Source organism: Ranitomeya imitator, chromosome 1 (genome assembly GCF_032444005.1).
Source record: "Ranitomeya imitator isolate aRanImi1 chromosome 1, aRanImi1.pri, whole genome shotgun sequence".
In the NCBI taxonomy this organism is placed as follows: Eukaryota; Metazoa; Chordata; class Amphibia; order Anura; family Dendrobatidae; genus Ranitomeya; species Ranitomeya imitator.
The window spans coordinates 711250044-711273544 of NC_091282.1; the positions used below are offsets into that span (position 1 = coordinate 711250044).

A 23501-nucleotide genomic window follows, 5' to 3' on the forward strand; every position below is an offset into this window, starting at 1 on the left:
AGAAGGGCCGCAGCAAGAAGAAAACGCGCCTGCCTGCTGCGCAATTAAGGACCACCTTGTCCTGCAATCCCGGGCCGTGCTGCTGCAATCTGGGTGCAAGCGACGACCAGGTATTCTGGGAGCCCCTAGCAAGACCCCCCCTTGAAATATCTGGGATGGGGAAATACTTACCTCAAACCTCCAACGCCGATAATAACCTGAAGAGGAATGAGACGTCCAGGGAGCTGATGGACGTCCTCGTCTCCGCAACTGACAGGCTCTGGTGAGTGAGTGGGTGGGGGACTGAGCCAGGACCGGACTTCTAAGCACGCTTGTGTGCTAGGCTCTTGGTCCTGGAGAGGGATCTATGAGGATACGGGGTGGCAGTACACGCCGTACTCATAGTCCGTATTGTGGGACTACAGGTGTGACTGTTCACCCTGTATCCCTCCGGGAAACCTGAAAGAAAACGACGCACATTGAGGTAGATAAGGGTCTAATGAAAGACCCGTGTCCACCTCCTACTGACACTAAGCTAAACTGAAGAGTATAATGCCAGTTGGTGGGGTGTACACTGCAGAGGAGGAGCTAACTTTTTTATTTGCATGGTTTCAGCCTCCTAGTGTCAGCAGCATACACCCATGGTTCCTGTGTCCCCCAATGAGAGGCGATAAAGAAATTCCCCATTCTGAAAATTGGTGGGATCCCAGCAATGCAAGTTATCACCTATTCTCGTGGATAGGCAATAACTGTTTTCATTGGACAACCCCCTAGCTAAAACCTATCCCTGGCCCAGTAAACAAGAATGGTGGCTCAGTTTTTACTGGGCAGGATCAGTTTGGAGGAGGGTCAAGGCTACTTGAGGGTATGTCACAGGTCGTGTTTTACAAAGAAAAATGCTGCATTTTACTGTCCCAACAAAGTAAATAAAATTTCTGAAATCTTATGCACATGTTGCTCAGTTCTTCCTTGTAGAGTTGAAGCAGTTTCCATATCTGCAGCATGTCAATTTTTTCATCTGTTTTCAATGAATGGGAAAATAAATGCATAAAAACCCTGATAAAAAAACCCATATTTTATGCAGTGTTTTTCCTTCCAACACATCAGTATTTATGCCAAAATTTTGCACATACCCTACTTTAACTGCATCAGGCTTATGGTCAGTGTAATTACTATGATCACAAAGACTAGTTTAAAGATCTCAACACACTGCTGTAAAATCAATATGTCCTTGGGAAAAAATACGGCATGTATTTTCAGAACAGTCTGGCCATCCAACACTTCCTGTTTCACCATTTACAGTGTTTGAAGCATTTTCAGCTATTTAGAGGGCAGAATTAGGGATGTGAGTGACTGTGTGCTCATCTATTCCCAGGGAAAGGGGCAGGAGCTGCCTGCATTTACAGGCACTAGTTTGGGCCATAAAATGCACCAGGTTATATAGTGCAGTCTGAGATGCTTTTTCATATTAACAGTGAGTGAAAAATCTCCATTGTGCAGAGACATACCTATTATTGGATCAGTGTGCTGTCCTTTCAGACTGATCTACAGTTCAAGTGCTCAACCTAGCTAAAACCTCATGCACGCAGGTGGATTACAGTTTTATACTAAGCCATATTGGGGCTGCTATAGAAGCAGAAGGTCTCTACTATGCTCTTGTTTTGGGGGTTACAACCAGTGTACCATATACATAAAGTGATATCTTAAATAATACAACATTACAAAGGTGGAAAAAAACAAACGTTTATTGCTTTTAAGACACAGGCATCTGCATATGAAGATCTCACTGTGCTAGTAACCTGCTACAGCCCTCGGTTAGGTTGGTCACATAGGGAGAAGGGTAGACAGAGAATTTTTTTTTTTAAATATGGAAAAGTTTGTCATAACAAACAGTTTAACGTCAAATACAAAAAGATTCATAAATACAAAACAATTCAAAAACAGATTTTCAATGCTAAATAAATAGCTAAGATTTTCAAAATACTCTTAAGTGTGTATGGGCCACCTCGCAAAAAATATACCCCAGTCTATTCAACTTAAGTAGTGTTCAGATAGAAAATCTATAGTCACTCTTTACCTCTCCTGGCTATAAACAGTATGTTATAACAAGAAAATACAAAACCTACATCAACCAGTTATAAAAAAGGCATGGCAATTAGACAGTACACTGTAACTCCGATATACATATATACTTTTATAAACATACATGTATGTGTCTTGGACCCTATTGAGCAGTTGGTGCATTTGCCCTGAGTGCTGAAAGTTGAGGAGGAATCAGTGCTGGCCTGTGGTCTGGATGGCCAAGTGTACGACTTGGCAAGTGAGTTCAGCAGGACAACAGAACTATTAACAAAACAATAATGTCTCTCATAGAAACTGGTCTCACAAAATTCAGATGCGGGACTTTTTAACAGGAGGAGCTGTTGCACTTGGAGTGCTGCTGTTGAACTCCAAGCCCAATTTCTGAGCTTCATTCATGAAGAAAGACTGTAGCCGGACTCCTGCTTTAGCCTCATTGCTGTCAATGTTGTTATACTCAAAGCAATTGGAGAACATCAATTCAATGTCAGCTACAAACTCAGCTACAAGTGAGAAGAAAAGAAACATTAGAATCCTTAATATAAAGTAACAGGGGAGAAAGGTCATGGAGGGTTTTACAGTTGTGTGCAGGAAGTGAAGATTTTGCAAAGTAATAGTAGAAATACATGTTTAATGTAATCAGTGAGGACTAAAGAGGAGAATAAAAGAGGCCAACCCCTTTAATATTTGCCAAATGTGTTGGGAATATGACTGAGCAAGTTAAAGTTAAAAAAAATTTCCTTCTTTGCTAAGTGCATGCCTTCTACAGACTAAACAGCACAGCCATTGTCAAGATGGCTATTAAAGTGGTTGTCTCAGCTTAGGATATGGATGATCCAACAGTCTCCACTAGTGAAAAACACTTCACATTCAGAGTCTGGCCACGTACTCCTTCATCAGTAGCCATGTGGGGAATGGGAGCAATAAGAGGCAAGAATAGAAGGGTAATGACACTGATAATATCTGGGACTAATCAGAAGGACTACAAACTGGTGCATAATTCTCAGAACTTACATGCAGACTTATATTCACATTTGTTCACTTTTTCCCGGATGATATTTAAGGCAATGGGTGTCTTGATAATATCAAAGTAGTCTGGAACCTATGAAGATAATACATAACGACTAAGTATACTGACTGCATGGATATGACAAGCAGGAAATATATAATATTCATGCAACTTGAATATTACAATACCTGGATCTTAGACACCAGTCTCATGAAAGGCCAGCTATCATCATGCCTCACTAACTCCACCACCAGTTGCTCACAAGCTGAAAGCTCATGTACACCCTGGTTTCTCCCAGAACTCCTCCGGTTTCCGTGATTCCCTGAGGACATTTCTATAGGAATAAACAGGTACACATAACAGTGTCAACAATTAAATAACTGAAAATAAGTGCAACTACAATCTTTTCGGATTTCTGTAGAGTCAAATAAAATAAAAAAAACTACAAATGAAAAGCGCAGGTTTCCATCACTACATTTCAATAAATAGGAATTTCACTAATTCCAAGGAGTTGAGTAAAAGTTCACAAAGATTGTGCTGCAGTTGGGAGACTCAATATAATTGAATTATTGTACTTGCACATTAATGGAGTTAGCCCACCATTCCATATCACATTTTTAAAAAAAATTAGTAACACTAATTTTCAAGCTGTGTAGACCATTTCCCTTCAGTAATGCAGCACCTTCCTTTATATGTGTAGAGTGGTGACTGATCACAGCAGCTGCAGGAAGGATATAAATTTATTTTCCCTGCAGCCCATCACCATGTTAGACTGCAGAATAGGTTTTAAAGGGAACCCGTCAGCAGGACTGTGCGCATTAACCTACCCAGTATCAGGTCAGCACGGTTTTACTGATTACAATGATACCCTGGTTGATGAAATCTGTCTTGTGGTTGTTCTTTATTTTCAGTTTAGTGTTAATGATATGCTCGTGCTACAGGGAGGCCTGTGTGGGGGTCTTCATGTGATGCTCTGATCAGGAATCTATAATGCAGACTGCTGACAGGTCACTGATCCCTCACTGATCTGCCCCCTAGTTAACATAATGATTATCTGTACATACTGAAGGAAAAAAAAAAAAATCTTTGTGCAGGCAGGTTCCGTGCAGCATAATCGCATGTTCAATGTCCCAATAATAAATGTGGTTGATTTTAGGACAGGTTCACACTTGCATACGGGGGCTTTGCGGACGGCTGTGTACTTCCACTGTGAAGCCCCCGCCCACTTCCGCCATTTAGGTCTGCTTACTTCTGCATGAATCCTGTGTACCCATCTTTAACATTGGGTACACAGGTCATGTGGATGTATGTGGATGCATCTGCATGCGGCGATTTGAGGTGCAGCGACCACACGGGAACGCAAAATTTTGCGTTCCCGTGCGGTTGCCGCACACCTCAAATCGCCGCATGCGGACACATCTGCATACATCCGCATGTCCTGTGTACCCAATGTTAAACATAGGCACGCAGCACGCATGCAGAGTAGGCGGAGCAAAGGCAGGGTTTAAGGGAGGAAGTACGCTGCCATCCGCAGCCCTCCCGTACGCAAATGTGGACCTAGCCTTATTCAGGGGAAAAAAAACAAAACAAAAAAAAAACAGGGATTTTTTGTGTACTCACCGTAAAATCCTTTTCTCCCAGCCACTCATTGGGGGACACAGGACAATAATAATAATAAAAAAATAATTAACTCCTCCTCCGCTGCACCTACCACAGGCTCCAGTTCGAAACAGTTCAGTGACAAAGCAGTAGGAGAACCAAACTATCACATACTGGTACAACATATCAAACTGAAGAACAAATATAGCCGCCAGGCCAATAGGGTGGGTGCTGTGTCCAGTGTCCCCCAATGAGTGGCTCGGAGAAAAAGGATGTTATTGCGAGTACACAGAAATCCAGGTTTCCCCTTTGCCTCATTGGGGACACAGGACCATGGGATGTCCTAAAGCAGTCCCTGGGTGGGGAACCGACAACAGATCAAACCCCATGTACCAACTGTCTATAGATGCACTACTGCCGCCTGGAAGACTCACCTGCCCAGGCCCACATCTGCGGAAACCTGTGTGTCAATGTTGTAGTTCTTCGAGAACGTGTGCAGACTGCACCAAGTCGCAGCCTTGCAAACCTGTTTCGCAGATGCCTGGTGCAGAATGGCCCAAGAAGCACCCACCGACAGAGTGGAGTGCGCCTTAATTCCCTCTGGGATAGGCTTGCTCAGACGTTAAGACGATGGAAAAGCCGAGTGGATCCACCTGGCTATTGTGGATTTTGAAGCGGCAAGTCCCTTCCCGAGACCCTCAGGGGAAGGATGGAGAAAGCGCCCGACTTACGGAAGGACACTGTCCGTGAGACGTACCTCTTGAGAGCCCTCACCAAATCCAGAGAGTGAAGAGCCCTCTCCAACCCGAGTACCGGTGCTGGGCAAAACGAAGGCAGGACAATGTCCTCATGAAGGTGAAAAGATGAAACCACCTTGAGTAAGAAGGACGGCCACCTTATCCTGGTGGAAAATTAGATAAGACGCTTGACAGGACAGTGTGGCCAGCTCGGAAACCCACCTGATTGACGTCACTGTGACAAGGAAAGCGACTTTCCATGAAAAATGGGTTAGAGAAACATCCTGCAGTGGTTCAAAAGGAGACTCCTGTAAAACACCCAGGACCAAGTTAAGGTCCCAGGCATCGAAGGGCATTCTATAGGGAAACCCCCTGAATGAAAGTCTTCACCTGCGGCTTTGAAGCGATCCTGCGCTGGAACAAAACAGCTAAGGCAGAAACCTGACCTTTGAGGGAGCTAAGCGCTAGACCCGAGTCCAGACCGGACTGAAGAAACTCCAATATGGTGGGAATGGAGAAGACGAGAGGAGGATGACCGCGTTCTCTACACCATGCGAAAAAAGTTTTCCAGGTGCGGTGATAAATGTGCACCAAAACGGGCTTCTGAGCGCTAATCACGGTGGACACTACCACCTTGGAAAACCCCGCTTGGGTTAGGACCCAGGATTCAACAGCCAGGCTGTTAAACACAGGGCCCCTGAGTTCTGGTGGCAAATTCGTCCCTGGGAGAGCAAGTCTGGATGATCCGGTAATTTCCAGGGAACGTCGACCAGTTGCACCAACTCTGCGTACCACACCCGGCTTGGCCGGTCCGGAGCGACCATGATCACTGGGACCCCTTCCACCTTGATCTTCCGAATGACTCTTGGGAGTAATGGAAGAGGGGGAAACACGTACGGAAAACGAAACAGATGCCACGGAAGAACCAGAGCGTCTTCCCCGATGGCTTTTGGATCACGGGACTGAGCTATGAACTCTGACACCATGGTGTTTAGTCTTGATGGCAAATCCACGACCGGAGTCCCCCAGCGATGACAAATTTGTTGGAAGACCTCCAAATGAAGTGACCACTCTCCCAAGGCGAGACCCTGACGGCTGAGGAAGTCTGCCGCCCAGGTTTCCACACCCGGGAGGTGATCTGCCGAGATGACAGAGTGGTTTTTCTCTGCCCAGCGGAGGACGTGTTCCACCTCGCGCATTGCCGCCCTGCTGCATGTGCCCCCCTGATGGTTGATATATGCTACAGCCATGGCATTGTCCGATTGAACTCGGATGGGACGACCCGCTAGAAGATGATGGAAACGTCACAGGGACAACCAGATCACCCAAATCTCCAGGACGTTGATGTAAAGTTGCGATTCCCAAGGTGACCAATGCCCCTGGGCAGTGTGGTGACGAAAGACAGCTCCCCAGCCGAGGAGGCTGGCGTCTGTAGTGACTACCAGCCAATGATCCAGAAGAAAGGATTTCCCCAGGATGAGGTAGGACCATCGCGTTCACCACCGGATCGCACCGTCTGTTGAGGGAGAACGGGTTCCTGTCTCAGGCTGACAGAAGTACATGCTGCAGAGGGCGGAGGTGTAGCTGGGCAAAGAGATCAGCTTCCATTGCTGCCACCATCTTGCTCAGGACCCCCATGTCAAAGTGGATGGGGTGAGGATAAGGACGACAAAGTGCTCTGGCCCCCTGTTGAAGGGCTATGACCTTGTCTCGAGGGAGAATCACTAACCCTCAGGAAGTGTCCAGGGTCATAACTAAAAAGGGTATCTGCTGAGCTGGGACAGGGGAAGACGTGATTAAGTTTATCATCCAGCCCAGGTAGAAAAAAAAAAAAGTATCCATAGTGATATGCCATAGAAGCATGTACCAAATATTCTCCGGCCAAAGCAATCTAATTAGCCAAATCCGCTGCCTTTGGTGGAAAATCACTACCTTAAATGGTTCTGCATCTGCCAAGGAGACCATTGTATTGGCTACCCATGTCACAGCGAAAGAAGGAAACCCCTTAACCCCTTCATGACCCAGCCTATTTTGACCTTAATGACCGGCCGTTTTTTGCAATTCTGACCAGTGTCCCTTTATGAGGTAATAACTCAGGAACGCTTCAACGGATCCTAGCGGTTCTGAGATTGTTTTTTCGTGACATATTGGGCTTCATGTTCGTGGTAAATTTAGGTCAATAAATTCTGCGTTTATTTGTGATAAAAACGGAAATTTGGCGAAAATTTTGAAAATTTCACAATTTTCACATTTTGAATTTTTATTCTGTTAAACCAGAGAATTATGTGACACAAAATAGTTAAATAACATTACCCACATGTCTACTTTACATCAGCACAATTTTGGAAACAAAATTTTTTTTTGCTAGGAAGTTAAGGGTTAAAATTTGACCAGCTATTTCATTTTTACAACAAAATTTACAAAACCATTTTTTTTAGGGACCACCTCACATTTGAAGTCAGTTTGAGGGGTCTATATGGCTGAAAATACCCAAAAGTGACACCATTCTAAAAACTGCACCCCTCAAGGTGCACAAAACCACATTCAAGAAGTTTATTAACCCTTCAGGTGCTTCACAGCAGCAGAAGCAACATGAAAGGAAAAAATGAACATTTAACTTTTTAGTCACAAAAATGATCTTTTAGCAACAATTTTTTTATTTTCCCAAATGGTAAAAGGAGAAACTGAACCACGAAAGTTGTTGTCCAATTTGTCCTGAGTACGCTGATACCTCATATGTGGGGGTAAACCACTGTTTGGGCGCACGGCGGGGCTTGGAAGGGAAGGAGCGCCATTTGACTTTTTGAATGAAAAATTGGCTCCACTCTTTAGCGGACACCATGTCGCGTTTGGAGAGCCCCCGTGTGCCTAAAAATTGGAGCTCCCCCACAAGTGACCCCATTTTGGAAACTAGACACCCCAAGGAACTTACCTAGATGCATAGTGAGCACTTTAAACCCTCAGGTGCTTCACAAATTGATCCGTAAAAATGAAAAAGTACTATTTTTTCACAAAAAAATGCTTTTAGCCTCAATTTTTTCATTTTCACATGGGCAATAGGATAAAATGGATCGTAAAATTTGTTGGGCAATTTCTCCCGAGTACGCCGATACCTCACATGTGGGGGTAAACCACTGTTTGGGCACACGGCAGGGCTCGGAAGGGAAGGCGCACCATTTGACTTTTTGAATGAAAAATTGGCTCCACTCTTTAGCGGATACCATGTCGCGTTTGGAGAGCCCCCGTGTGCCTAAAAATTGGAGCTCCCCCACAAGTGACCCCATTTTGGAAACTAGACCCCCAAAGGAACTAATCTAGATGTGTGGTGAGCACTTTGAACCCCCAAGTGCTTCACAGAAGTTTATATTGCAGTACCAAAAATTTCTTTTCTCAAAAATGATTTTTTAGCACGCAATTTTTTATTTTCCCAAGGGTAACAGGAGAAATTTGACCCCAAAAGTTGTTGTCCAGTTTCTCCTGAGTACGCTGATACCCCATATGTGGGGGTAAACCACTGTTTGGGCACATGTCGGGGTTTGGAAGGGAAGTAGTGATGTTTTGAAATGCAGACTTTGATGGAACGCTCTGCGGGCGTCACGTTGCGTTTGCAGAGCCACTGATGGGCCTAAACAGTAGAAACTCCCCACAAGTGACCCCATTTTGGAAACAAGACCCCCAAAGGAACTTATCTAGATGTGTGGTGAGCACTTTGAACCCCCAAGTGCTTCACAGAAGTTTATAACGCAGAACAGTGAAAATAATAAATACGTTTTCTTTCCTCAAAAATAATTTTTTAGCCCAGAATTTTTAAATTTTCCCAAGGATAACAGGAGAAATTTGACCACAATAGTTGTTGTCCAGTTTCTTCTGAGTACGGTGATACCCCATATGTGGGGGTAAACCACTGTTTGGGCACATGCCGGGGCTCGGAAGTGAAGTAGTGACGTTTTGAAATGCAGACTTTGATGGAATGGTCTGCGGGCGTCACGTTGCGTTTGCAGAGCCCCTGGTGTGCCTAAACAGTAGAAACCCCCCACAAGTGACCCCATTTTGGAAACTAGACTCCCCAAGGAACTTATCTAGATATGTGGTGAGCACTTTGAACCCCCAAGTGCTTCAGAGACGTTTACAACGCAGAGCCGTGAAAATAAAAAAATCATTTTTCTTTCCTCAAAAATGATGTTTTAGCAAGCAATTTTTTATTTTCACAAGGGTAACAGGAGAAATTGGACCCCAATAATTGTTAAGCAGTTTATTTTGAGTATGCTGGTACCCCATATGTGGGGGTAAACCACTGTTTGGGCACACGTCGGGGCTGGGAAGTGAGGGAGCACCATTTGACTTTTTGAATACAAGATTGGATGGAATCAATGGTGGCGCCATGTTGCATTTGGAGACACCTGATGTGCCTAAACAGTGGAAACCCCCTCAATTCTACCTCCAACACTAACCCCAACACACCCCTAACCCTTATCCCAACTGTAGCCATAACCCTAATCACAACCCTAACCACAACCCTAATTCCAACCCTAACCCTAAGGCTATGTGCCCACGTTGCGGATTCGTGTGAGAATTTTCCACACCATTTTTGAAAAATCCGTGGGTAAAAGGCACTGCGTTTTACCTGTGGATTTACCGCGGATTTCCAGTGTTTTTTGTGCGGATTTCACCTGCGGATTCCTATTGAGGAAGAGGTGTAAAACGCTGCGAAATCCGCACAAAGAATTGACATGCTGCGGAAAATACAATGCAGCGTTTCGGCGCGGTATTTTCCGCACCATGGGCACAGCGGATTTGGTTTTCCATAGGTTTACTTGGTACTGTAAACCTGATGGAACTCTGCTGCGAATCCGCAGCGGCCAATCCGCTGCGGGTCCGCAGCCAAATCCGCACCGTGTGCACATAGCCTAATTCTAAAGGTATGTGCATACACTGCAGAAAACGCTGCGGATCCGCAGCAGTTTCCCATGAGTTTACAGTTCAATGTAAACCTATGGGAAACAAAAATCGCTGTACACAAGCTGCGGAAAAACTGCACGGAAACGCAGGGGATTACATTCCGCAGCATGTCACTTCTTTCTGCGGATTCCGCAGCGGTTTTACAACTGCTCCAATAGTAAACCGCAGTTGTAAAACCGCAGTGAAATGCGCAGAAAAACCGCAGTAAATCCGCAGCGGTTTAGCACTGCGGATTTATCAAATCCGCTGCGGAAAAATCCGCAGAGGACCAGAATACGTGTGCACATACCGAAACCCAACATTACTGGGGGGAAAAAAAAATTCTTTATTTTATTATTGTCCCTACCTATGGGGGTGACAAAGGGGGGGGGGGGGGGGGGGGGGGGTGTCATTTAGTATTTTTTTTATTTTGATCACTGTGAGGTTTTATCACAGTGATCAAAATGCACTTGAAACGGCAGATTCGGCGGGCGCACTGCGCATGCGCCCGCCATTTTGGAAGATGGCGGCGCCCAGGAAAGAAGACGGACGGACCCCGGGAGGCTCGGTAAGTATGATGGGGTGGGGGGGAGGGGGGGGGTGGGGGGGGAGCACGGGGGGGTGGATCGGAGCATGGGGAGGTGGATCGGAGCATGGGGAGGTGGATCGGAACACGAGAAGGGGGGGGGGGGGGAAGGGCGGTCGGTGGATCGGAGTGCAGGGGGGTGGATCGGAGTGCGGGGGGTTGGATCGGAGTGCGGGGGGTTGGATTGGAGCACGGGGGAGCGGAGCACAGATCGGAGGGCTGGGGGGGCGATCGGTGGGGTGGGGGCACATCAGTGTTTCCAGCCATGGCCGATGATATTGCAGCATCGGCCATGGCTGGATTGTAATATTTCACCAGTTTTTTGGTGAAATATTACAAATCGCTCTGATTGGCTGTTGAAAGTGAAACTGCCAATCAGAGCGATCGTAGCCAAGGGGGGGGGGGGGGGTGAAGCCACTACATCGAGTGTGTGAGGAGCCCTCAATACAATGGACAAGTGCTGGACAAAATGAAGGCAAGACAATGTCCTCGTTTAGGAGGAAGAGAATACCTTAGGCAGGAAGGACGAAGACGTACTCAAGGCTACCTTGTCTTGGTGGAAAATGAGGAATGGAGTCCGGCAGGACAGAGCCGCCAACTCCGAGACCAGTCTGATAGATGTTACCGCCACCAGAAAAGCTACTTTCCAAGAAAGCAAGGTTAGCGATATATCCGGTAGCGGTTTGAAAGGTGCCTCCTGAAGAACACCTAGGACCAAATTAAGATCCCATGATTCCAACGGCATTTTATAGAGAGGAACCATGTGGGCCACCCCTTGAATGAAGGTCTTAACCTGCAATCTGGTCGCTATCCTGCGTTGGAATAGGATGGATAAAGCAGATATCTGGTATTTCAGAAAACGAAGCGCTAGACCTGACTCGAGACCAGTCTGGAGAAATTTCAAAATGGAAGGGATTGAAAACACGAGGAGGGAACGTCCACGGTCCTTGCACCATGAGAAAAAATGTCTTCCAAACGCGATTATAAATGCGCATTGATGCTGGCTTCAGAGCGCTAATTATGGTGAAAACCATCTGTTGGGGAAAAAGCAGCTTGGGCTAGAACCTAGGATTCAACGGCCAAGTCATTAAAGAAAGAGCCCCTGAGTTCTGGTGGAAAATCGGGGCCCTAAGAAAGCAGGTCGGAACGATCTGGCAACCTCCAGGGAACATCTGCAAGGAGTTGTACCAGTTCCGCGTACCATGCTCGCCGGGGCCAATCTGGCATGACCAAAATCACTGGAATCCCCTCCGCTCTGATCTTCCTGATGACCTTTGGAAGTAATAAGAGCAGGGGAAACACATAAGGAAGGCGAAACTGATGCCATGGGAGAACCAGTGCACCCACCCCGATGGCTACCGGATCGCGAGAGCGGGCTATTAACTGTGCAACCTGTGCATTTTACGTTGAGGCCATCATCAGATCGACATCCAGCGTCCCCCAGGGTTGGCAAATCTGCTGAAAAACTTCCGGATGAAGAGCCCATTCTCCCGAGGAGAGACCCTGACTGCTGAGAAAATCTGCCGCCCAATTTTCTACTCCCAGGATGTGGATTGCTGAGATTACCGAGTGATTCCTCTCGGTTCATCGGAGAATGTGAGTTACTTCGAGCATCACAAGCTTGCTGCGGGTTTCCCCTTGACGGTTGATGCACACCATGGCCGTAGCGTTGCCAGATTGAATCCGGATGGGGCACCTGCTAGAAGATGATGAAACCGCTGAAGGGCCAACCTGATTGCTAGTCTTTCCAACAGATTGATCGAGAGACGTGATTCCAGAGCGGACCAGCTTCCCTGGGCCGTGTGATAACGGAAGATCGCTCCCCAACTTAGGAGACTGGCATCGGTGGTCACCACCAGCCAATGTACTGGGAGAAAGGATTTTCCCTGCTCCAGAGAAGACCTCACCGTCCACCATCTGAGGGTCTGTGACCCGCTGAGACAGCCGGACCCGACTGTCCAGAGAGAAAAGGTTCCTGTCCCAGGCTGTCAGAAGCGCATGTTGAGGGACAAAGGTGTAGCTGGGCGAATGGAACGGCCACCAGTGCAGCAGTCATCTTGCCTAGCACTGTCATTCCGAACCGAATGGAGTGAGACAGATCGGGAGAGCATCCGGGCTCCCTGTTGTAACGACACGACTTTTTCTGAAGGAAGGATCAGCAACCCCAGGGAAGAGTCTAGGATCTTGCCTAAGAAGGGTATCTGCTGAGCTGGTACTGGCGACGATTTGTCTAAGTTAATCACCCAACCCAGGCGAGAAAGAATATCCACCGTGATGCTTATGCAATCTGCGCAGGCCTAAAATAATATGACCTTTGATTAATAGGTCGTCTGGTATGGTAGAACCACCATGCCCCCAGAATGAACAATGGACATGAACACAGCCATGACCTTGGTGAACACCGTGGGGCGGTGGTGAGGCCGAAGGGCAAAGCCATGAACTGGAAGTGTTCGTTGTAAATTGTGAAACGTAGGAATCTTTGGTGAGGTGGAAAAATCGGGATATGTAGATAAGCATCCCGGATGTCAATGGATGCGAGAAACTGGCCCAGCGGAGGGACTCCATTCGGAAGTGACGAACTCTGACGAATGTGTTTAACAGTTTTAGATCCAGTATGGGGCGCACTGTTCCATCCTTTTTTGGAACCACGAACAGGTTCGAGTAAAACCCTTTGAACTATTCATCTTGGGGCACCGGAATGAGGGCTCCTTTTTTGCGGAGTGAGTCTATGGCATGGTAGAAAGCAGTCAACCGCGATTGTTTGCTTTTGTTTTTTTTGGGGGGAGGGAAAAAGGCTGGAAAAAACAAAAACATGTGGGCGGGGAAGAGGAGAACCATCTTGTATCCGGAACACACCAGGTCCCTGACCCACCTCTTGTGAATGACCAACAGCCAGGCCTGACGGAACAAAAGCAGACGGCCGCCTACTTTGGTGTCCATCGGATACCAGAAAAAGTAATTGCGCAGAAAATCTGTGGGATCTGGATCCCTTGGATCTAGACTGTTTTGGCCGGCTTTTCCATGAGAGATTGGGCCTATACGAGACCTGGGAGCCCCTGTCTTTACGCGGAGGATGCCCTGAGCCGGTAGAAGCCAGCTCGTGTTGCCGCGAAAAGTCCGGAACCGGGTCTGCCGTTGACTCCAAAAAGGCCGGCTGCGCTTTCGCGGGAGAAGGAATTTACTTTTCCCTCCAGTAGCATCGAAGATAAGTTGATCTACTTTCTCTCCAAATAAGATGACCGCTCTGGTAAGGCAGAGGTCAGAGACATTTTTGAAGCGGAATCCGTGCGCCACTCTCTAAGCCATAATGCCCTCCTCATGGTGATGGCATTTGCTGCTGCCAACGCAGCGCAATTGGCTGCGTCTAGTGAAGCGTGTACCACGTAATCGCTAGCCCGGGAAATCTGATTCGCTAGACTCGTTGCCTCAGGAGGGAGGTTACTTTCTTGAATGGATTTAGAAAGGTCCTCTGCCCAAGCAGCCATAGCTTGAGCCACCCATGTTGCAGCAAAGGATGGAGAAAGTGCAGAGCTGGAGGTTTCAAAGACTGACCGAGCAACATTTTCAATCTGTCAGTCAGTGGGATTTTTAATTGATGAGCCGTCAGAAAGGGATAAGAGTTTGAGGAGAGGCGCGATATGGCTGGATCTACTGACGGGGACACTATTCAGTTCTTCCTTAGATCAGGAGCAAAGGGATATCTTGTTTCAAGGGGCTTCTGCCCAGTGAAACGTTTGTCCGGCCGATTCCTAGGTCTCTGAACAATGTCCGTAAACTCGGGATGATTGACAAACACCCTATGGGGACGTTTAGTCCTTTTGAAGGACACGGCGTGATCTGGTATAGAGGAAGAGTCTTCCTCCACCGTCAGAGTCTTGTTGACTGTCTCGATGAGGGTATCTACCTTCTCCCGATACTCCCGTCCGACTCGTATTCTGAGTCGTGTTCGCTGCGAACCCCTTAGAGGGGGAGCTGCAAATGGGACTCACGAACCCCGAAGCACAAGAGTGCGCAGGGGACGTGGTATGGGTCCACTTCCTAGAATCTTGTGCAGATCTTTCTAGGGAATGACCTCTACTGGCTGACTGTTCCCGTACAGAAGAGGAGATTTCCATACCAGGTAAAAGGGCTCCCTGACTTGAGGAGAGGTCCCAGAGAGACTATTGCTTTGACCAGAGAAGACAGAATGTGCCAGAGACATAGCCCACTCAGGGAGACTAGGTCCACTAGGGTCAGCATTAGTGGAGGGCTCCTTGACGAATGCCGGGTCACAGGCTGCGCAGAAAGGGGTATTATGGCCCCGCTGTAATGAAGAATTTTAAGTGGTACATGAGGCAAAAACCACTTGTCAGCCTTCCTTACTTTAGGCTGTGACAGTGTACCCTTGATACCCCTCTATACTCAGGGAAGTGTACTGCAGAGAAGGGGTTAAGCTCAGTTTTGTAGCTTACCCAGGTCCTGTGTCTTGTGCCCCCAAGGATGATGTCCCTTGTCCCTGTTCTTTCTGCTGTTCCTGCCTGCTATGCCAGATACCGGAAAAAACAAAATCCAGCTCACCATACCGACATTCCCAAGAGCTCGGAGCACGGAACCGCTGTGTCAGGGCGTAGACGAACAGGAAAGAGAAGGAGATCCAGCTCAACGAAATAGTGAAAAATCCATAGTTTATTTCACTTAAAATATAGTGAAAGGACAAAACATCAGCATACAAAAAATTATTATAAAACCAAGGTCAACGCGTTTCCAGTGACTAAGCACCCTTAATCATGATACCTGGTACAAGACATGTCTATACTTTTATACTAGTATCCGGTTATCGCTCCGGTGCTGCAATTGGTGGAATTGTCTAATCAAGCAAAAATAGACACACATGATAATGGAAGCAAGACAAGCTTGATAGAAGCACAAAAACAAATGTTTAAGTTAAGCAAAAAAGCAGAGAAAACAGAAATAGCATAAGATACAAAAACTATATACAAAATGAAAAATGAAATAACATTACCATAATCATTGAATAAATCCAAAAATATAATGGTAAAATAATATGTACAGTGTCATATGTTGTGAACTCACATAACAATATAAAGCTTGAGTTGCTAGATATTATTTGTAAACCCTCGGAATACTAATAAAATGTCCTAGTACCTTTATACATAGCGGGTTCACAAACAACTATGAAAACAGCCAAAATAGGTTGGAGCAAGTAGGTAAAAGCACAGCTGCAGACGCCGTGACAATGTAACAGCAGTCGGCAAACAGGGGGAAACAAAAGAGCAGATTGATAACTATTAGCCTCACAAAAGAGTCGATAATTATGCGGGAAATATAAACTACAAATTTAGTAACTAGATGTCAAAAAAGCGACTTCATTGTTTGCAAACCCTCGGAATACTAATAAAATTCCCTGATACCTTTGAAAGTAGCAAGCTCACAGACAACCATGGATGGAAAAACAAATCAATCAATGGCAGGAATCTCCCAAACAGGGAGTTGAAACAGCTGAAATAGGTAGGAGCAAATGGGTAAAAACACAGCTGAAGACGCCGTAACAATGTAACAGCGGCCGGCAAACAGGAGGGAACGGAAGGGAAAATAGATAGCTATTAGCCTCACAAAAAAGTTATTGATTATGCAGAAAGTATAAACTACAAATTTGGTTACTAGATGTTAGAAAAACAACATCCTTATTTGTGAACCCTCAGAATACTAATAAAATTCCTTAATATCTTTGAAAGTAGCGGGCTCACAAGCAGCTATAGATAAAAAAGCAAAACTATCTATGGCAGAAATCTCTCAGAGAGCTGAAACAGCCAAAGTAGGTTGGAGCAAAATGGGTAGAAGCACAGCTGAAGACGCCGTGACAATGTAACAGCGGCCTGCAAACAAGGGAAAAAAAAAAAAAAAAAAAAAAAAAAGCGAGTAGATAGCCATTAGCCTCAAAAAAGAGTCATTTATTATACGGGAAATATAAACTACAAATTTAATTATTAGATGTCAGAATAGTAACTTCATTGTTTGTGAACCCTCAGAAAACTAATAAAAGAGCATGAGATCTTTCCTTTTATTTAGACCATGTGGAATTCTTGTACCAAGTTTAAAGATCCACCATGATTCCCTGTTTCTCAGGGTCACCTCAATGTCTCCTCCTCTAAATGGTTTATGAATTTTTTCTATCGCATAAATTTTAAGTGACTCAAGGTTAGAGTGATGATAATTAATAAAATGTTGTGAAACTTGTGAGGTGTTCCTATTAGCACTAATATTTTCAACATCATAAATATGTTCACGAATACGTGTTTTTAAAGACCGTATGGTACTCCCCACGTATTTAAGATGGCATGCCATGCACTCCATGATGTATACCACATTTTTGGTGTTACAGTTCATGAAAGTCTTAATGGGATAAACATTTTGATTACTGGCATCAGTGAAATTATGGCATTTACCCGAAAATTTGCAAGTTTTACATGCCATCGCACCACATTTAAAAAAGCCTTTCGTGCTGAGCCAATGAGAGGGTTGCGCAGAGTGGGCATGAAGAGAACTCGGAGATAAGCTCGAGCCTAAAGAGGGGGCTCTTCTGGACACAATTCTGTATCCATTACTCAAAATTTGTATTCCTTCGTGTCTCCGTGCTCGCCTGGACTCCCTATACATATATAATTTTGGCAAAAGGATCTATTTTATTCTAAACATCAGCATAATTGATTTTGATGTCACAAAATGGACATGTCAAAAAGACAAAATAAAGCAGAGAAACTGTTTGCATCGCTGGCTACGGAGGAAACTCCAACAACCAGTAATAAGGATGGACTACTTGACAACTTGTTAACTTCAATGCTCAAAGAAAATCGCCTTTGGTGGGATCTCAGCTCTTTGAAAAATTATAAAGAGAAAAATGTCATCCCAAGAGGGCTGAGAGTGAAGAAAATTCCTAATACTGTGTTTTCTAATACCTTTGTTCAAGAGTGGAATACAATTCTATCTGATTGTTCGTTGAAATTAATTGCCCTGATAGTGCAATATGAGGAAATTTCTCTGATCCAACTGCAACAAGATATTGAAACTATGACCAAGGAGGCAAAGGATAAAATGACATCGGCACAATTTGACGAGTTCATTAACACCAGCAACTCTAAAATTTCCAAAGCAGAAGAAACCATCATGGATATGAAGAAACGCAAGCTGGATCGGGACCTTTATGACTATGCCAATGATCAGGTTTATGAGTGGGGGAGGTGGGATAAAACGAATCAACCGTATAAATCTATTTTAAAACCCCACAGAAACCGCACCTACAGAAATCGCATGCGGAGACAGGTCACCTTCAGTTCGTCTGATCTGGACACTTCAACTGGAGTCACAGAAGACTCAGATTCTGAACCTGCACAGAGTGCAAAAAACTCCTATTTCAAGAAAAGCAAACCCCCATTTATCAACAGAAGAAGGTCTATCGAAGAAAAGGAAGGAAACATCGAAGTAAACAGAAATCCTCCGAGATATCATCTCAGACGTCAACGTTAGGACATTTTAATGTTGTTAACATGTCTTCCTTTTCCCTTACAGATGACCAATTAGAACTCTTATCACATGGTCTTAATTTTGTACCAAGCTGCAATTTTGATCTTTTTTCCACAATTTGTGATGTGAATAGATTTATGAGAAATATTGCTCTCAAATTGCATTTTAAGGATGATACAACAGAGAAAAAATGTAACATCAACCCCCAAAGTAATGATTTCAGGTCTCTCGATTTTTCAGATCAACTGTCACTCATGTGTCTATCAGATTTACAGGATGAAAGTTTAGAGGCTAATGCAGATTCATTTATTCCTAAAAATATAATTAAAGTGCCTAATCCGAATTATTATCCTGTTCAGGCACGTAAACCTGCCATGGACAGATTCCAAAATGTGATAGAGTCTCAGTTGAGGAGCCTTTCTGAAAGTGTGCGGAATAAACGCTTGCACAGTAGTAATCTCAAACCTAGGCTACAGAAGGCATTACAGGAACTACAAAATAATGATGACCTTGTCATAAAAAATTCTGACAAGGGTGGGTCAGTTGTTGTGATGGATAAGGCTAATTACATCACCTGGGTCAATGATATGCTTACAGATCCTACTGTGTATAAGCGCTTGTCCACTAACCCCACTGCACTAATACAGAATAGAATTTTCAATCTTATAGATGAAGGGTTCAGTATGGGTTTTTTCAACAAAAAAGAAAATGACTATCTCAGGGTGGCTAACCCAGTAACTCCAATTCTGTATGCCTTGCCTAAGACCCATAAAAACTTGTACCCACCTCCCATGAGGCCGATTGTGTCGGGTATTGGGTCTCTGGGTGAGAGGCTGGGAGAGTGGCTAGATCTGCTCCTTCAGCCTCTCGTCCAGAGAACACCTGGGCACCTTAGGGATAGTGCCGATGTCCTGAATTTCATGGAGGGGTTTATATGGCAGTCTAATTTTTCTTGGATCACTTCAGATGTCACCTCGTTATATACTTCTATACCACATGAAGTGGCTATATTTGCTCTTAAATTTCACATGCAAAAGTACAGTGATTTTTCCGTAGATTTACAGTCTTATGTCATAGAGGTCACTTCTTTTCTCATGACTACAAACTTCTTTTGCTTTAACCAAATATATTTCATGCAAACCAGTGGTGTCTCAATGGGTGCCAAATACTCACCTTCCATTGCCAATCTGGTTATGAGTTGGTGGGAAGAATCTTACATATATAATGATGAGAATCCATTTAAAGACTGTATACGTTGGTACGGTAGGTACATTGATGACCTGATATTTATCTGGAGTTCTGATGTATCTACCGTACAGGATTTAACAAAGTATCTCAATCACAATCCATTCAATCTTAAATCTATTTCACGCCAAGACCACACGTGTATAGAGTTTCTAGATTTAAAACTAAAGGGGATACCTAATACCCCAATTGTTACTTCTACTTTCCGGAAAAGACTTTCATGAACTGTAACACCAAAAATGTGGTATACATCATGGAGTGCATGGCATGCCATCTTAAATACGTGGGGAGTACCATACGGTCTTTAAAAACACGTATTCGTGAACATATTTATGATGTTGAAAATATTAGTGCTAATAGGAACACCTCACAAGTTTCACAACATTTTATTAATTATCATCACTCTAACCTTGAGTCACTTAAAATTTATGCGATAGAAAAAATTCATAAACCATTTAGAGGAGGAGACATTGAGGTGACCCTGAGAAACAGGGAATCATGGTGGATCTTTAAACTTGGTACAAGAATTCCACATGGTCTAAATAAAAGGAAAGATCTCATGCTCTTTTATTAGTTTTCTGAGGGTTCACAAACAATGAAGTTACTATTCTGACATCTAATAATTAAATTTGTAGTTTATATTTCCCGTATAATAAATGACTCTTTTTTGAGGCTAATGGCTATCTACTCGCCTTTTTTTTTTTTTCCCTTGTTTGCAGGCCGCTGTTACATTGTCACGGCGTCTTCAGCTGTGCTTCTACCCATTTTGCTCCAACCTACTTTGGCTGTTTCAGCTCTCTGTTTGAGAGATTTCTGCCATAGATTGTTTTGCTTTTTTATCTATAGCTGCTTGTGAGCCCGCTACTTTCAAAGATATTAAGGAATTTTATTAGTATTCTGAGGGTTCACAAATAAGGATGTTGTTTTTCTAACATCTAGTAACCAAATTTGTAGTTTATACTTTCTGCATAATCAATAACTTTTTTGTGAGGCTAATAGCTATCTATTTTCCCTTCCGTTCCCTCCTGTTTGCCGGCCGCTGTTACATTGTTACGGCGTCTTCAGCTGTGTTTTTACCCATTTGCTCCTACCTATTTCAGCTGTTTCAACTCCCTGTTTGGGAGATTCCTGCCATTGATTGATTTGTTTTTCCATCCATGGTTGTCTGTGAGCTTGCTACTTTCAAAGGTATCAGGGAATTTTATTAGTATTCCGAGGGTTTGCAAACAATGAAGTCGCTTTTTTGACATCTAGTTACTAAATTTGTAGTTTATATTTCCCGCATAATTATCGACTCTTTTGTGAGGCTAATAGTTATCAATCTGCCCTTTTGTTTCCCCCTGTTTGCCGACTGCTGTTACATTGTCACGGCGTCTGCAGCTGTGCTTTTACCTACTTGCTCCAACCTATTTTGGCTGTTTTCATAGTTGTTTGTGAACCCGCTATGTATAAAGGTACTAGGACATTTTATTAGTATTCCGAGGGTTTACAAATAATATCTAGCAACTCAAGCTTTATATTGTTATGTGGGTTCACAACATATGACACTGTACATATTATTTTACCATTATATTTTTGGATTTATTCAATGATTATGGTAATGTTATTTCATTTTTCATTTTGTATATAGTTTTTGTATCTTATGCCATTTCTGTTTTCTCTGCTTTTTTGCTTAACTTAAACATTTGTTTTTGTGCTTCTATCAAGCTTGTCTTGCTTCCATTATCATGTGTGCCTATTTTTGCTTGATTAGACAATTCCACCAATTGCAGCACCGGAGCGATAACCGGATACTAGTATAAAAAGTATAGACATGTCTTGTACCAGGTATCATGATTAAGGGTGCTTAGTCACCGGAAACGCGCTGACCTTGGTTTTATAATATTTTTTTGTATGCTGATGTTTTGTCCTTTCACTATATTTTAAGTGAAATAAACTATGGATTTTTCACTATTTCGTTGAGCTGGATCTCCTTCTCTTTCCTATGCCAGATACCGCACTAAAAATAACACAGCCACACGTGTGTCCAAGATGGCCGCCAAGTTTACAATGGTGCTTCTCGTTCGGTATGAGTAGAGCTTGAAGCACAGAGGGAACCGCCCCTGTGGGCAGAATTAAGGACAACGTCGGGCCAAGTCCTGGCAGAAGCCAGGGACTCAATTTTGGGCCATTGGCAGAGCCGCCCGGGTGGGCAGAGGAAGGAGAGAACCGCAGCCTAGTCCGGCCAGAAGCCAGGGACTAAATTTTCAGCACCAGCCAGTGCGTGATGAGAGGGGAGCGTTAAGCGGCAAGAATGCCGCCGGACATTGGGACCCCCCCTCACGGACCTTCTCTGCGCCTGAGGGGAGCCCTCCTGCAGCTGCACTTACTGTCAGGCGCTGTGCCGAAAATGTGCGTGCTTCTTAGGCCACTCAATCCACCATCCCTTTGAAAGGGAGGTGGAGAGGGACAGTGCCTCCTTCCATCATCCGCTTTCAGTCAGTGGTGATGCAGTGGGGGCTGCATGGACCCCTAATTGGAGGCCTCTGTACATCCCATGGGTTCAATCCCTAGGGATGGGTCAGGGCTATTGTCCGGCTGTAGCCTTGCTTCGGAAGGCGGTACATGGAGGCGACACTCCGTGTTCCAGTCCGTTGGTGGTGTGAGGAGATCAGGACCCTAAGGGAACAGTCGCCCCTAAAGCGAGCCCAGGCATGGCAAAGTGACGGTGCAGGAGGGGGTACAGGGAGGCGACACTCCGCATTCCCGCCTGTTGATGATTCACTGAGATCGGACCCCTGAAGAGGTCTGTCGCCCTTCCTTTCGTGAAGGATAAAAATATTAAAAATTAAATAACGTTGGGGTCTGAATCCCAGACCCAAGTGCCTCCTACACCAAGCAAGAACTGGTTCGATTACATCCAGCATGAGGGTGTATACTGCAGAGGAGGAGCTAATTTTGTTCAAGTTTTCTTAGTGTCCTCCTAGTGGCAGGCAGCATAACACCCGTGGTCCTGTGTCCCACAATGAGGCGAAGGAGAAGTGTATTCTTCGGGGAAAATTTTTTTTTCCCCCTTTATTTCGGGAAAAAAAATATAATTTTTTTCTTCTTATATTGTCCCAGTATGGGACATCGCTATATAACGTCAGATCCCTGATCTGACACTGCACTGCAGAATATCAGATAAGTGAAGTGACAGGCAGGGAAGGAAGGATGCATGCCGGTGCCTGCGCTTTGCAAGCCACTTTCTCTGCAGGACCCAGAAGGACCCCGCGCCCATCTTGGTGCCGGGTGTCTCCATGGAGACCATCTGGACATCGCCTCCTCCCTCCTTTTCTATGCTGCGGTCACTACTGACAGGGGCATCAGAGGGGTTAAGTGCCCACCCACGCTTGGTGAGCACACCGATCGTGGATGTTGCTGCAGGGTGTCAGCTGTCATATACAGCTGACACCCGCACACTATCACAGCGGCGCTCAGCGTGAGGCCAGGGCAGTCGCAGTGTCTTACTAGTACTGTTCTGGGCAGAAATGCATTTCCTGCAGAGCAGTACTAGTACTGCGAAGGTCGTGAATGGGATCAACAACCACAAGACAGATTTCATCATCCAAGTATTTTAATCAGTATAACGGCGCAGACCTGACACTGTGTGTAGGTTACTGTGTACAATCCTGCTGACAGGTTCCCTTTAAAATGGTATTTGCTGCAATTCAGAACTCTGGCTGCAGGTATTTTTTTTTCTCCAATGACCGGTTCCCATTAAGTATTTATTTGTATCAATTACATGTGAATTAAAATTAATACAGAACCTAACAAAATTTGTCATGTG

The 23501-nt window shown here is 44.8% G+C and overlaps 1 protein-coding gene across 1 annotated transcript in view; it reads right to left on the reverse strand.

The window, feature by feature from the left end:
- Positions 1 to 1702: 1702 nt before the first annotated feature.
- BAZ1A (bromodomain adjacent to zinc finger domain 1A) overlaps positions 1703 to 23501 on the reverse strand; it is a 143819-nt gene continuing 122020 nt past the window's right edge. Inside the window, exons 25-27 of the mRNA XM_069732125.1 lie at positions 3256 to 3401; positions 3073 to 3160; positions 1703 to 2561 (exon numbers count right to left, since the gene is read on the reverse strand). Coding sequence (XP_069588226.1) covers positions 2371 to 2561; positions 3073 to 3160; positions 3256 to 3401 — 425 coding nt within the window. The 3' untranslated portion in view covers positions 1703 to 2370. The remainder of the gene's footprint in view (positions 2562 to 3072; positions 3161 to 3255; positions 3402 to 23501) is intronic.